General features: G+C 60.3%; 1 protein-coding gene across 1 annotated transcript; it reads left to right on the top strand.

Annotated features, from left to right (window-relative positions):
* Positions 1 to 1,854: 1,854 nt before the first annotated feature.
* BCL9L (BCL9 like) lies at positions 1,855 to 12,120 on the top strand (the record flags this gene model as incomplete). Its single annotated transcript, XM_084251089.1, has 8 exons — positions 1,855 to 1,895; positions 3,109 to 3,494; positions 4,221 to 4,340; positions 7,110 to 7,320; positions 7,484 to 7,568; positions 7,669 to 9,958; positions 10,415 to 10,696; positions 11,027 to 12,120. Exons 1-8 carry the CDS (start codon positions 1,870 to 1,872, stop codon positions 12,118 to 12,120), a joined length of 4,494 nt encoding a protein of 1,497 aa, XP_084107215.1. The 5' UTR covers positions 1,855 to 1,869.
* Positions 12,121 to 14,992: the final 2,872 nt, after the last annotated feature.

The following is a 14,992-nucleotide window of genomic DNA, read 5'->3' as shown; positions in this document are numbered from 1 at the left end:
CACTGGGGTCTGGGCCATGGCTATGCACTGGTCACATGACCCAGGGGCGTGTCACTTCCTCTTCCTAGCCCTGTTTCCTCCTGGTGAAAGGGGGATAATAATACCAGCCAGGTTCCCAGGTGGGTCGTTTTGAGGATCAGCCAGGTGGGCGAAGGTGAGAGCCATGTCAACCTTGGCTCGCCCCTTCGCTCAGGCGCTGAGTCCAGCTGTGTCTACTCTAACCTGAGGTGATAGGGGAGATGGGGGCTGGCAGAGGGCTGCTTCCCAATCAGGCCCTGGACTTTGGAACCTTCCCCTGAGGAGCCTCTTTTCCCAGAGACAGAGCTGGATCTCAGAAGGCCAGTGTGCCCCGGGGTTAAATCAGGGTTAGACTCCCACAGGGTCACGGGTGGGGCCCTTTCACTCCGTTTCCCAGCCCAGCCTCCAGCCGTCCGCAGGGAGCCGCGGGAGTGTGCAGTGGGTCTGGCCGGGCCAGTCCCCACGACCGAACTCCTGGGCCCAAGACGCCGCCCTCCCCTCCCCCGCTCCTCACAGGGCCCCGCGGGAGGGGGCAGGAGACGGGGCGGGGGGGGGGCTGGGTGAGGCGCCCGTGTTTGTGTGAGTCTGTCTGTTGGTGTATCTATGGCCTCGTGTGTGTCTCTCTGCGACTGCCAGGCTCGACTCTCCGTGGCTCCCTGGCGGCCCGACCTCAGGCTTTCCATCCGCGCAATGAGTCTCCGCGCGCGCGCGCTCTCCGCGCTCGGGCGGCCTCGGGGTCCGCGCGCGCCCCGGGCCGTTCCGGGCGCTCCTGCTTGGGCCGGCGCCTCCCTCAGCCCCGGCGCACCCCGGCGGGTCGGCGTGAGCGCGCCTCTAGTTTCCTGGGCGCCGTGCGTGTCTTTGTCTCCCCGTCCACGTGTGCGCTGTGAGTGTGTGAGTCAGAGTTCGGGGCGCTCGTGGGTCTCCCTGGCGGCGCCCCACGCTCAGCCGACTCTGGCCCCGCCGCGGCGCGCGCCCGGCCCCCTCGCCGCACTTGGCCGTGTGTCTGTCCGCGCGGCGCGTGCGGCCCGGGGAGGCACCGCAGCCCTGTCCGCCTCCCGCTCCCTGGCTCGCTGGCTCTTTCGCTCGCTCGCTCGCTCTGGCCTCTCCGCTCGGGCTCTGCCGAAGGGGGCGGGGTGGGGTGCAGGGGCGGGGGGAGGGGAGGCTCCTGCATTCTTGCGGTCGGGGAGGAATCCGAGCCAGCGTTACTGGTCTCCAGAAGAGCCCAGCTGCAGCCCCGGGGCCCCGCCAGGCCTCTCGCTGCCCGCCCGGGCCTGCTGGGATGGGCACGGGCTAGGCCTCGAGCTGGGGGCGGGGCGGGGCACGGCCCCCACCCCAGCCCCCCCCTCGGCCCCCCTTCACGCCGGGGGGCGCCCTGGGGCCTGGCGCCGCGCTAGCAGCGGGGCGTGAGGGGTTCCCCACCTTGGGGGAGGGGCGTGCCAGGGGGCGGGAGTCCCCTAGGGGGCCAGAGCAGACCTCACGGCCGCCCCACACAGCACCTTTGCAATTCCTTTTAGTGGATTCTGCCTCTGCGGCCTGGGGGGTGGGGGTGGGGGTCTAGCTAGAGACTGCAGGCTCCCTGAGGGTCCAGCGAGGGAGGGATGGGCATAGGACTGGCCTCTAGGACTGAGACCCCACCTAGTAGTCCTTCCTTCCCGTTCCCACCCTACCCTACCCAGTTCCCTAGTCCCAGGGCTGTTGGGTCCTCCCTTCTCCCCTCCCCTACTTCCACCCCCTCCCCAAGTCACAAGTTTTCTCTTTGGGGCTTGTTGCTGCAGTCCGTGCTCCAGTACCGAGTACCTGGCTGGGCCCTGGGCACGCACAGGGGCCGTAGCCCCACTGTGTGTGGCAGCCATGAGGATCCTGGCTAACAAGACAAGGTGTGTGGGTGTCGTGGAGGGCGGGATGTGTGTGTGTGGCGTGTGGGAAGGGAAGGGGCCAGTGGTAATGGGGCTGAGCAGTGCTGGTGTGGAGAACCAGCTCCCCTGGGCACCTGACTTCCAGGTCACCTGTGGGCTAAAGGGGGGTCAGAACGGGAAGGCCTGCCCTGCGGCAGGAATCCACAGCCTCAGTGCCTGGGCCCAGGGGACAGGGGCAATGGCAACCAGCTATGCCTGCAGTTCTAGTTGCTTCCAGCCCATTCCTCCTCAAAGGGTTGAGCAGACCCCCACCCACCCCACTGGCAGGTCCAGTGGCGCCCTCTGGCCTCAGTCTAGCTGAGGGTGGGGAGCTGGACGGAGGGGCGGTGCCTGCTTCCCTCCCCTTCCCCAGGAGAAGCCAGCAGACAGGGCCAGGCGGCAGCAGCAGGACAGCAGAGCTGAAATAAATCTGAGCTGGTGTGGAATGAGGGGGGATAAATATCCTCTCCCGTGATGTGATCTTTCCAGCGGCTATTAATAGGTCTCCGGGGAGGGGGAGGCGGTGGGGGGAGCGGGCTGGAGCTTAAAGGGCCCGCAGCCGAGACTGCAGGAATCCTTGGCTTCTAGAAACACTCCAGTTGGCTCCACACACCACTCCCCTCCCCCTTTCCTCCTGCTCCTGCCTGCCCGCCAGGCGGACCCTCTGCAGGCTCTCCCCTCCTGCTCCCCTCCTATCTGAACCAGTGGGTACCAGTCTCTGGTGTGCTTTTCCCCACTTCCCCAGGGGAATGGGGCTGGGGCATGAGCAGTGACTCTCCCAGTCCTGTGCCCTTTCCTGGCTGGTGTTCGGACACGTGGAAGTTGAGGTTGGGACCTTGGAAAAGAGTCTGAAGACAGCAAACCCTAGAAGAAAGGATGCTTAAGTGTGGTCAGGTGCTAGTTGGGGGGGGGGGGTGCCATGGCAGATTGTAGTCTGATGAATGCTGAGGCAGGGTGGGGAGTGGGGGGTCCGTTCTGTCAAGAGGCCCTGGTTTTCATTTGAATGAAAGATGAAGACCATCTTCACTCCCCAGGGTGGAGAGGGGCGATTGCCCTCCTCTGAGCAGCCATGGAGGGATGTAGCTCAGCCCCCACCTCCCCTGCCACTAAATGAGGCAGAATGGGGCAATTAAAATCCAGGCATGCCAAGGGCTTCACTATACTAACTTTCTGTGTCTCTCCCACCTTCTCCCAGGTTACCCCACCCCAGGAGGAGAGAAGCTCCAGGGAGCCCGCCGCTGTCCCCACGCGGCCACTGCCCCCCTGCCCCAGCCAAGCCAATGCACTCAGAAAATAAGTTGACCAATCATGGCAAGACAGGGAATGGCGGGGCCCAATCTCAGCACCAGAATGTGAACCAAGGACCCACCTGCAACCTGGGCTCCAAGGGCGTGGGGGCGGGGAACCATGGGGCCAAGGCCAACCAGATCTCACCTAGCAACTCAAATCTGAAGAACCCCCAGGCAGGGGTGCCCCCTTTCAGCTCGCTCAAGGGCAAAGTGAAGAGGGAACGGAGCGTATCTGTAGACTCTGGAGAGCAGCGAGAGGCTGGGACCCCATCCCTGGATTCAGAGGCCAAAGGTACCCCATTTCCTAATCCTCAAGACCCCAACCCCTTACAGTCCAAGGCCTAAACTTGCTGGGAGGTGACAGACAGTCTTTCTGTCCCTCTGGGCTAACCCGCATGCCCTGCTCTTCTCCAGCATTTATGCGGGCCACCTTTTCTTTCCCTCACTGTATCCCCCAACCTGGTCCAGTCTCTGAGGATTGGGGTTGGTCAGGTTCCAAACCTCCTATCTTTAGGTGCCACCCCTGGAGGGGCCACACGGAGTGATGGGGCTTCCCTCAGTCTCATTCCCCTCCTGTTTTCCTAGCAGAGCCACCCTCCTCCCTCCAGGGGGAGAGAGAGGTGCTCCAGGGTGAGGAGCAGACCCACACACCTCCCAGGAACCTCCTGGTATCCCAGCTGCTGGGAACCGGGGAGCAGGCACTGGGGCCTGGAAGAGTAGCAGCAGCTTCCCCCTCCCCCCCCAGCCCTAATTAGAACCAGTTGTGGTTGGGGATTATGCTGTGCTGGGTGTGGTGGGGGAGGGGAGGCAGGCAGCAGGGCTGTAGAGAGAAATCAGAAACAAATGGTGGTGTGGTGGGGTCTGGCAAAGTGCCCACCGTGGCCTGGGCAGTGCCCTCTGGGGTGGGCATGTTGGAGAATGGGCCTGGGAGAGATTCAGTGTGGGAGGATGGGACCTCCCAGGACCTCTGGGCACTCACTCTGACCCTTGCCTGCCTCTGTCCGTCCTGCCTGGGCAGAGGTGGCACCCCGGAGTAAGCGGCGCTGTGTACTGGAACGGAAGCAGCCGTACAGTGGGGACGAATGGTGCTCAGGACCGGACAGCGAGGAGGACGACAAGCCCATTGGGACCACCCACAGTGAGTGCCCACTGAAGCCAGGATGCTGTGACTGGTGCCTCTGGGGGATGGCTGCCCTGGGAGCCTCCCTGTCCTCACCTTGGGCGTTAGAGGGCTGAGACTGCGCAAGGAGCAAGCAAGGATCAGGAGCCCAGACTTCTGTTCCATCTCAGGCTCTGTCCCTCCCTGCACTGGGATGGCCCAGCCCCTACTTTCCAGGTACTCAGTGGCCCCCTCTCCCTAGGGACCAAGGTGAGGTCAGCCTCAGGTGGCTCTTCCTGGCCACACCACTTACACCTTTACCGTGAATTCCTGGCTTATGCTGCCACCTACTGTTCAATGGAGGGAGGGCGGCAAGGATCCGGCACCCATCCCACTGGCAGTAGGCTCTGGTATGTGAGGCCTTGCTTAGCCTGGGTGTGAGCTGAACTGGCCGTGGCTGTGTCTCTGGCACTCTTCCTAACCTCTGAGTGACTCCTGGCAAGTGCCTGGAGTGTGTCACCAGGATGAGGAATGGGTGTGAGTGATGCCCACTCCTCATTCTTTTATTGATCAGTGTGTAATTGGGCTTTCCACAGGTGACGGGGGAAGGCCAGACACAACCCAGTTACTTGGTGCTTTTCCTCAAAACTTACATCTTTTGGGGGGTAGGGGGTGATGGCAACTTAAGACATAAGAAACTAGCCGAGGAACATTAAGTTGTGAACTTGTTGAAAGACAGAAGGATAAAAAGAAGAAAAAAAAAATACTGGCTCTTTACTATTTTGCTTTATTTAATCCTTAGCAAAGCTCTGTGAGGTAGGTTTTGTTATAATGCTGTTGTAGGGGAGGCAGTAGACTGAGGAGATGTTTGTGGAATGCACTGACCATCTCCATGGAAGTGGGATCAAACTTGTGGGATGGTACATGGGATCAAACCCTGGGTCTCTGAAGCTGGCTAGAACTTTAAAGTTCACCTGGTCCCAGGCAGGCCTTCCCCAGGGGACTCACTGGCAGTCACGACCCTCTGGCTGAACCCCTCAGTGATTGCTAAGGGTTGTCACTGCAACCCAGGAAATATCCCCTCCGCCCCTGGCCATTCCCTTTTATAGCATTAAACTAGATCCCTGTAGAAATGGGAAGACGAGAGATACTCGAAGAAACAACCAACACCCATCCCCAAGACCAAGGCAGTGGCTGTTATATTTTAGTTATAGTACCGTTGGGTTTTCAAAGAGTTCTTAATGGTGGGGAAGTCTAATATACAGATTAATTGCATAGACTGTGCAGTCAGGCCACCTTGCTTTAGATACTGGGGCTCCACTAATTAAATCTGGGAAAGGGCCTCAGTTCCATTATCAAAAGAATATTTACCTCATAGAATTGGTGCGAAAAATCAATGATCTGATATATGGGACACACTTAGAACGATGTTGGTTTTATTGCTATTATTGTACTGGAATGTTCTTTATTGAAATAAAACCTTTCTCCTTTCCCCTAACTTGCATCTAGTTTTGCGAGCTGAGTATGCACCTTCCCCTTCCCCAGGCAGCCCTCATACACCGAGGTTGGGCCTCAAGTCTCCTGCCCACATCAGGCTTTGGCTTCATTAGTCCGTGTAAAGTTGGGCAGACAGGGTCTTGAAGGAGGGTCGCTGTGAGGTCAAACCCTCAGAGATTCATCCTAGGACAGGTGCCTAACACGGGGCTCACGGGAAGGTGGCAGCACCCACAGGCAGCACCTCACGTGGGCTGAGCACTGTCTCACTGGCTGCCACCAGGGCCAGTGTGACTTGTTCCTGGCCTGGGAATGGGCCTCCCCACTGATGACCAATTGTAGAACCTTTCTAGGCTTGGGTTTAGAATCAAGTTTGTGAAATAAAACTTATCTCAATGCTGAGGGGTCAGTTTAGCTGGGGAGGAGGGAGTCACACGCCGTACTTTACAGGGGAGGAAACCGACCCTAGGGGGATAGTCGTTCACCCCAGGGGACACAGCTTGGGTGTGACCCCAGGCCAGCACTACAAAATCCTACGTAGCCCCTTAGCTCCACTCCGAGCAAGTCCTGCGTGTCAGTCAGCCTTTTCTAACTGTTCGTCAGACAATTTTCTGGTTTGCAACCTGGCTCTGAACTTGTTGCAAAAATAGGTTTCTTTCACCTGCCTCTGGTGCAGGATGGGGGTTTATGTTTCCATTTTATAGAGGGAGGAACTGAGGCTTAGTGAGCCAAAGCATCTCGTTCAAAGGTTGCAAAGTCAGCTATTGGTGGGGCCAGAATGGTTTGAATCATTGTTTGCCTTCTCCCCTCACCTGGTTGGGGTTGTGCTCTACGTACATAGACCTTACTGAGGCTTCAGAGTGGGGCAAAGGGTGGGACTTGGGGTTTTGCAGTGCTGGCCTGGGTTGGCACCCTGGCTCTGCATTGCCTGGCTGTATCCCCTGGGATAAGTGACTCCATCCCTCTGAAGGTCAGTTTCCTCCCTTGTAAGGTGGGGTGTGTGACTCCTTCCTCCCAGGAATGTGTTGATCAGATAAAATCGCATCTGTGAGTATCCAGGAGCCTGTTTGAAAGGGTCACCTCTCCTGCCTTCCTGTCCACATGGCACCACCATTTCCATCCTGGCCAAAGACCAGTCTGGGGCAAGGAGCTGTGGGAGCCAGGCCAGTGAAAACCCCAGATTGTGACAACATATGATGCTGTGGGCATGGGCAGTAAAGCATGAGCCTCTCTGGGAGGGGATGGTGGGGGTGCCAGCTGGCCCCTTCCTGAATCCCGGCTACTTACTCTCTGTCCCTCTTCTCTCTCCTGCAGATTGTAATGTAGCAGACCCAGCCATGGCGGCCCCACAGCTGGGTCCTGGCCAAGCCACCCAATTGCCCCTCAATGAGAGCAGCGCACCAGGCCCCCCACATGGGCCCCCACCAGGCCTTCGGCCCGATGCCCCAGGGAGTGGGGGCGGAGGGGTCCCGGGAAAGCCTCCCTCGCAGTTCATGTATGTCTTCACCACCCACCTGGCCAACACGTAAGTGCCTCGGGTAGGCCAAGCCTAGTGCATCCACCCAGCACTCCTCAGCCTGGGGACCTAAGTGAGCGCCTGGGAGGGCAGGGGGAAAGCTTGGGTTGAATGAGGGTAGGGGCTCCCTGCTGCCCACCTGTCTGAACTCCTTGCACCCCCGCCTGTGCAGGGCCGCGGAGGCAGTGCTGCAGGGCCGGGCTGACTCCATCCTCGCCTACCACCAGCAGAATGTGCCCCGAGCCAAGCTTGACCAGGTGAGTGTGGCACGTGGCCTGGGCCTGTCGCCTCCATGACCAGCTCAACTGCTTGGTGCTTTTCCTTACCTGTCTCATGTGCTGCCTCTTCCTCTCACAGGCCCCCAAAGTGCCGCCCACCCCAGAACCGCTACCCCTGAGCACGCCATCAGCAGGCACCCCACAGTCCCAGCCGCCTCCACTGCCGCCACCTCCAGCCCCAGGCAGTGCCCCCCCTGCTCTGCCTTCTGAAGGGCCTCCTGAGGACACCAATCAGGATCTGACTCCCAACTCCGTGGGAGCTGCCAGTACGGGCGGTGGGACTGGGGGCACCCACCCCAACACTCCCACCGCCGCCACCGCCACCAACCCGCTGCCTCCTGGAGGAGACCCCAGCAGCGCCCCAGGCCCCGCCCTGCTGGGGGAGTCTGCCCCCACGGGAAATGGGCAGCGGAGCCTGGTGGGCTCTGAGGGCCTGTCCAAGGAGCAGCTGGAACATCGGGAACGTTCCCTCCAGACTCTGCGAGACATTGAGCGACTGTTGCTGCGCAGCGGGGAGACTGAGTCTTTCCTCAAGGGGCCCCCAGGAGGAGCAGGTGAAGGGGGACCACCAGCACAAGCCCCTCCTGCTCCCCAGCAGCCCCCCACAGCCCCACCTAGTGGGCTGAAGAAGTATGAGGAGCCCCTCCAGTCCATGATCTCACAGACACAGAGCCTTGGGGGTCCCCCACTGGAGCATGAAGTGCCTGGGCACCCCCCGGGTGGGGACATGGGACAGCAGATGAACATGATGATGCAGAGGCTGGGCCAGGACAGCCTGACGCCAGAGCAGGTGGCGTGGCGCAAGCTGCAGGAAGAATACTACGAGGAGAAGCGGCGAAAGGAGGAACAGATTGGGCTGCATGGGGGCCGCCCTCTGCAGGACATGATGAGCATGGGGGGCATGATGGTGAGGGGGCCGCCACCTCCCTACCACAGCAAGCCTGGGGATCAGTGGCCACCTGGAATGGGTGCCCAGCTGCGGGGGCCCATGGATGTCCAGGACCCCATGCAGCTACGGGGTGGACCTCCCTTCCCCGGCCCCCGCTTCCCAGGCAACCAGATGCAACGGGTACCTGGGTTTGGGGGCATGCAGGGTATGCCCATGGAGGTGCCCATGAATGCCATGCAGAGGCCTGTGAGGCCCGGCATGGGCTGGACTGAAGACTTGCCCCCCATGGGTGGGCCCAGCAATTTTGCCCAGAGCACGGTGCCCTATCCAGGTGGGCAGGGTGAAGCAGAACGATTCATGACCCCTCGGGTCCGCGAGGAGCTGCTGCGGCAACAGTTGCTGGAGAAGCGGCCGATGGGCATGCAGCGCCCCCTGGGCATGGCAGGCAGTGGCATGGGGCAGGGCATGGAGATGGAGCGGATGATACAGGCACACCGGCAGATGGATCCGGCTATGTTTCCTGGGCAGATGACTGGTGGTGAGGGCCTGGCAGGCACTCCCATGGGCATGGACTTTGGTGGAGGCCGGGGCCTCCTGAGTCCCCCCATGGGGCAGTCTGGGCTGAGGGAAGTGGACCCACCCATGGGGCCAGGCAACCTCAACATGAACATGAATGTGAATATGAACATGAATATGAACCTGAATGTGCAGATGACCCCGCAGCAGCAGATGTTAATGTCACAGAAGATGCGGGGCCCTGGGGATATGTTGGGCCCCCAGGGCCTCAGTCCTGAGGAGATGGCCCGGGTTCGGGCCCAGAACAACAGTGGCATGATGGGCGGCCCGCAGAAGATGCTTATGCCTTCGCAGTTTCCCAGCCAGGGCCAGCAGGGATTCTCTGGGAGCCAGGGACCCTACCAAGCCATGCCCCAGGACATGGGCAATACCCAAGACATGTTCAGCCCTGACCAGAGCTCAATGCCCATGGGCAATGTGGGCACCACCCGGCTTAGCCACATGCCTCTGCCCCCTGCATCCAATCCTCCTCCTGGGTCCGTGCATTCAGCCCCCAACCGGGGGGGCCTGGGCAGACGGCCTTCAGACCTCAGCATCAGTATTAATCAGATGGGCTCGCCGGGCATGGGGCACCTGAAGTCACCCACTCTTAGCCAGGTGCACTCACCCCTGGTCACCTCACCCTCTGCCAACCTCAAGTCACCCCAGACTCCCTCACAGATGGTGCCCTTGCCTTCAGCCAACCCATCAGGACCTCTCAAGTCTCCCCAGGTCCTCAGCTCCTCCCTCAGTGTTCGTTCCCCCACGGGCTCGCCCAGCAGGCTCAAGTCTCCCTCCATGGCGGTGCCTTCTCCAGGCTGGGTTGCATCACCCAAGACAGCCATGCCCAGCCCTGGGGTCCCCCAGAACAAGCAGCCGCCTCTCAGCATGAGCTCTTCCACTACCCTGGGCAACATAGAGCAGGGTGAGTCTCTGGACTGGGCAAGTGGCATTGGACCTTGGCATTGAGGGTCTCCAGGGGGGTGGGGAAGGGATATTCCGGCTAGGCCAAGGGAGTGGGTTAAGGCGTCTTTACTGGGGCCCGGTGAGGTGATGGTTCTGCTTGAGGGGCAGATGTTGGCAGCTGTGCCTGAATTTTCATAGGCACGCCATGTTAATCTCCCAGGCATTTTGAGGGGGTCATCCTTGGATCTCCCTCCTGCCCTGGGGCCCTGAGGCTACAAGTATTGCTGAAGAGAGGTGGGCTATAGTGATAATGGGGGGTTTGTGATTAGTGGGATATCTAGAGGTGTGCCTGGAGGAGTCAGGTGGGGACTTAGGTGCTGACCACTTCCTGCACCCACGGTGTGAGCAGCCAAATTCATTTTCCACTTCCCCAGTCAAGTCACTCCCTGCTCTTTCTGTCTCCCGGCTTCTGTAGGTGCCCTTCCGCCTAGCGGCCCCCGGAGCAGCTCCTCAGCACCTCCTGCCAACAATCCTGGTGGCCTCATGAACCCCAGCCTGCCCTTCACTTCCTCCCCAGACCCCACGCCTTCCCAGAACCCCCTATCACTGATGATGTCCCAGATGTCCAAGTACGCCATGCCCAGCTCCACCCCACTCTACCACAATGCCATCAAGACCATCGCCACCTCAGACGACGAGCTGCTGCCTGACCGACCTCTGCTGCCCCCGCCGCCACCACCACAAGGCTCCGGGCCAGGTGCGAGGACAGGAGGCTGGGCCACAGGGAGGGGAGCTGATGTAGGCACTGGGGCTGGGAAGAGCTGGCATGGCCAGCAGTCGCCCCTGGGACCGTGCTGGCTGTGTGTGCTTCCCCAGGGTCCCTGCACATATCCTGGGGGACAGACTGTCCGAGTGGTCTTTCTATATTCGAGAGATTGGTCCGTGGCATGCTGGACCAGAACTCTTCTTCCCTTGCAGCCAGGGAAGCCAGTGGAGTCTGGAAGGGGGGAGTGGGAAAGGGCATCATCCTGCACCCTTTCCCAGCTGGGAGCATTCTGGCCTGACCATCTTTTCCCCTCCCCCGCAGGAATCAGCAATAACCAGCCCAACCAGATGCACCTGAACTCAGCTGCTGCCCAGAGCCCCATGGGCATGAACCTGCCAGGCCAGCAGCCCCTTTCCCATGAACCCCCACCTACCATGTTGCCCTCCCCCACCCCTCTGGGCTCCAACATTCCACTGCACCCCAATGCACAGGGGACAGGAGGGCCCCCTCAAAACTCGATGATGATGGCTCCCGGGGGCCCAGACTCCCTGAATGCCCCCTGTGGCCCTGTGCCCAGCTCCTCCCAGATGATGCCCTTCCCCCCTAGGCTGCAGCAGCCCCATGGTGCCATGGCCCCCAGTGGGGGTGGGGCTGGGGGGCCTGGCCTGCAGCAGCACTACCCTTCAGGCATGCCCCTGCCCCCAGAGGACCTGCCCAGCCAACCTCCAGGCCCCATGCCCCCCCAGCAGCACCTGATGGGCAAAGGCATGGCTGGTCGCATGGGGGACGCGTACCCCCCAGGTGTGCTGCCTGGCGTGGCGTCAGTGCTGAACGACCCTGAGCTGAGCGAGGTGATCCGGCCCACCCCGACGGGGATCCCTGAGTTCGACTTGTCAAGGATCATCCCCTCTGAGAAGCCAAGCAGCACCCTCCAGTACTTTCCCAAGAGCGAGAACCAGCCCCCCAAGGCCCAGCCCCCCAATCTGCATCTCATGAACCTGCAGAACATGATGGCGGAGCAGACCCCCTCACGGCCCCCCAACCTCCCGGGCCAGCAGGGTGTCCAACGGGGGCTCAACATGTCCATGTGCCACCCCGGACAGATGTCCTTGCTGGGCAGGACAGGTGTGCCCCCACAACAGGGCATGGTGCCCCACGGTCTGCACCAGGGGGTCATGTCCCCGCCACAAGGCCTCATGACCCAGCAGAATTTCATGCTGATGAAGCAGCGGAGCGTGGGGGCTGAGGTCTACAGCCAGCCCCCCCACATGCTCTCCCCCCAGGGCTCCCTCATGGGCCCCCCGCCCCAGCAGAACCTCATGGTGTCCCACCCCCTGCGGCAGCGCAGCGTGTCTCTGGACAGCCAGATGGGCTACCTTCCGGCGCCGGGCAGCATGGCCAACCTGCCCTTCTAGCAGTCCCTGCTGGGGGCTGGAGCTGGGGCGATATTGCGAATACGATAACCTTAAAAAGTTTTTTCCCTCCAGTGTTGGGATGGCCTGGGTCGAGGGGTGGGGTGGAGGGGGTGGGAGGGGGCTTGTGTGGGGCGTGGCGTTTGTGGAAACCAGATATGCTGGCAGCTTAGGGAGAAGTGGCAGAGTGGGGTGGGGGGTTGGGGTTGGGGTTTGTTCCATTTCAGCCACCAGGACTGCCCCTCCCCCACTCCTTCCAAATCCTATGGAGCCTCCATTTTCCCTCTTTCTCTGCACCCACCTGGCTCTGCTCCGCTCTGCAGTCCTTGGGGGAGAGAGGAAGGCGAGGAGAGGGCGCTCCTCTCTCCCTTTCCCTCCCGCCACTTTCTCCTAGCTGCTCATCACCCTGGCTTCACATTCCTCTTGGTTCCTCTGCTCCCACTCACTTTCCCTTCTGTCTTTTCCAGCCTCTTTTCCCCTCCCTGATGATGTGGCTGAACCCCTCTCCCACCCCTCCCTGCAGGCGGCTGGCCAGGTGGGCAGGTGCCAGCCACAGCTGTAAATAGAGCGCTGCGCTTCTGTGCCGGTTTGTGCGTGTGCTGTATTTCTGTGTTTTGATAGAAATCACACAAAAAAAAAAAGGATAAAAGAAACCCTTCCCCCCTTCTTCAAAATGATTGCCCTTCCATTCCTCTGGACCCAGGACACGCAGGCCAACACACCTACCCACTGTTTGCAGTGCCTCTGGGTCTCCCTAAAGGATACCATTCCGGTCCCCTTCTCAAGTGGTGAAACGACATAGATACTCCACACCTGAGGCCAGACCGCCTGGGCTTCCACCTGGAGAGCCCCAGCAGGGCCGAGGCCTGGGCAGTAGCCTGTCTGCTGTGGAGAGCATGGGCGTGTGCATGTCTGTGCGCACCGCGGATGACATGGGCCCTGACTTCCCGGCTGTGGATGTCTGGCGTCCCCCTGCTGCTATGTGTTAGCCAGAACTTGAAGTCCTTGGTCCCCAGTCTGAGAGGAAGGAAAGGAAGAAGGGGCGGAGGCTATGTGGCCCCCTGGAGTGGAGCCTGGAGGAGTGGCGGGGTCCTGCAGTAGCCCTGGGCCAGTCACCCCCTACTCTTTCAGAGGCTGCCACCTCCTTGTCACCACAGGAGGAAGGAAAAGGTTTGGCCAAGTTTGTCTCCCTCCAGCCTCCACTCCTGAGGAGGAATTAGAGAAGGTGTAGGAGGGGGATGGGGGGGTCTTTCTTCCCCCTTCTCTCTGCCTGCCTGGTCACCCAGATCCCTCTGCCTAGGGCTCAGGGCTCTGTGCCCACCCAGGCACAGCCACTGCCTCCCTCTCAAATCCCTGCTCTGCCCCAGAAGAGCCCCCCACCCGCCTCTGGTCAGAACCGAAGCCATACACGACTGGGTGTTTTGCCTTCCTTGGCCCCAGGAGTAAAACACTTCTTTTCTCATTTCCTCTCCTGCCTGGTAGGGAGGTGGGGCAGTTCCTTGGCTGATGCTTTCTGTGCCCCGCCTCCAGGGCCAAGGGCCAAGGTGTGTCTTCTGCTGTGGCCCTGTCCCCAGCCTTCCTGACCCACAGGGTCTGGTCTCGCATTGGCAGCTGTGATACAAAGGGAATCTGCCCCCACTTCTCTCAGTCTGGTGCTGTCCTCAGTCCACCATCAGCCAGGTTGAGCGCTTCCTCTGGGGCTGGCCACAGGCTCCTGCCTCCCCCAGCACCCCCAGGGGCCAGGACCTGGCCTCCATCCTGCCAGGCACTTTGCCCACCCAGCCTCAACCTGCACCCCGTGCCCATGAGTCCCCCACCCTTGGCCCACAACTCCCCAAACTGACTCTTTAAGTGTTTCCTGCCCAGAGGAGAGGGGTCAGACAGTAAGGGGCCCAGTCTCCTCCCACCTCCGCCACAGTCTAGCTTTCCAAGGTAAACTCCACAGGCCAGCCGACTTCTTCCCTCCATCCATGGCCATACCCCCAGCCATTTTGTACCATTATATAAATATATATATAAATATAAATATATAAATACAATATGTGAAGACATCTTCTTGGTTTTTATTTTGAAACAATTTTTAGGCTTGTTCCGGGGGTCTCTGTGCTGCCTGTACTGTATTGACCTGTTTTATAGGTGCCTTTTTATTAAAAAGAGAAAATTAAAAATCCAACTTCTTGTCTTTTTTTTTTGCTTGTTTCTGCCTCCACAGCTCTTCTTGTCAGAGAGGAGAGAGGGAGCGCCCAGGTCTTTCCCAGTGTTCCTGGTGGAGGCTCAGTCCTTTGGGTCACAGCTCTGATCCCCCTCCTGGTGTGGGGGCCTGCTAGGGAGCTTTGCTGATTAGGTTGAAGGATTGTGAGCAGCCCTGGGGCTCTCAGTGAGTGCAGGGAGCCTTCTGTCAACCCAGCCACTACAGAGGCTGGGGAGGAGGAGGAAGAACAGCCCTCTTTGGGCAGGTGGATGAGTGAGCGTGGAGCAGCTTCCTTTGGTTCTGAGTAAAAGCCCCTCAGGGGCAGGGCCAGCTTCCTGGGCCTGGGGACTTCCCTGTCCAGGGAAGCCCACCCTAAGGGGATGCTTGTGGCTCTTGGGTAGGCCCAGAAAGCAGGTGCTCTGTGCATGACCTGCGGGCAGAGGGTTGAAGGAGATGACCCCCAGATCCCCTTTGGTCTGTCTCCTTAGGGGGGTCAACGTCTGCCTTCTGGCCCTTAGCTAAGTGCTCTCGCTGCTGTGGCTGGGGCCCCTCTGTGGCTCAGGGAGTTTCCCCAGGCTGTGTGGCCTGCGGGGTAGGGGTGGGGCCAGGAGGAAGGAGTTGGTCTCTTTCCTCATCAGTACCCAGACCCATCAGGGCCCTGGACCCTGCCACCCCTGGCCCACC

The sequence above is a fragment of the Talpa europaea genome, assembly GCF_964194135.1.
Source record: "Talpa europaea genome assembly, chromosome: 12".
In the NCBI taxonomy this organism is placed as follows: Eukaryota; Metazoa; Chordata; class Mammalia; order Eulipotyphla; family Talpidae; genus Talpa; species Talpa europaea.
This window is presented reverse-complemented; position numbering and strand designations above follow the sequence as displayed.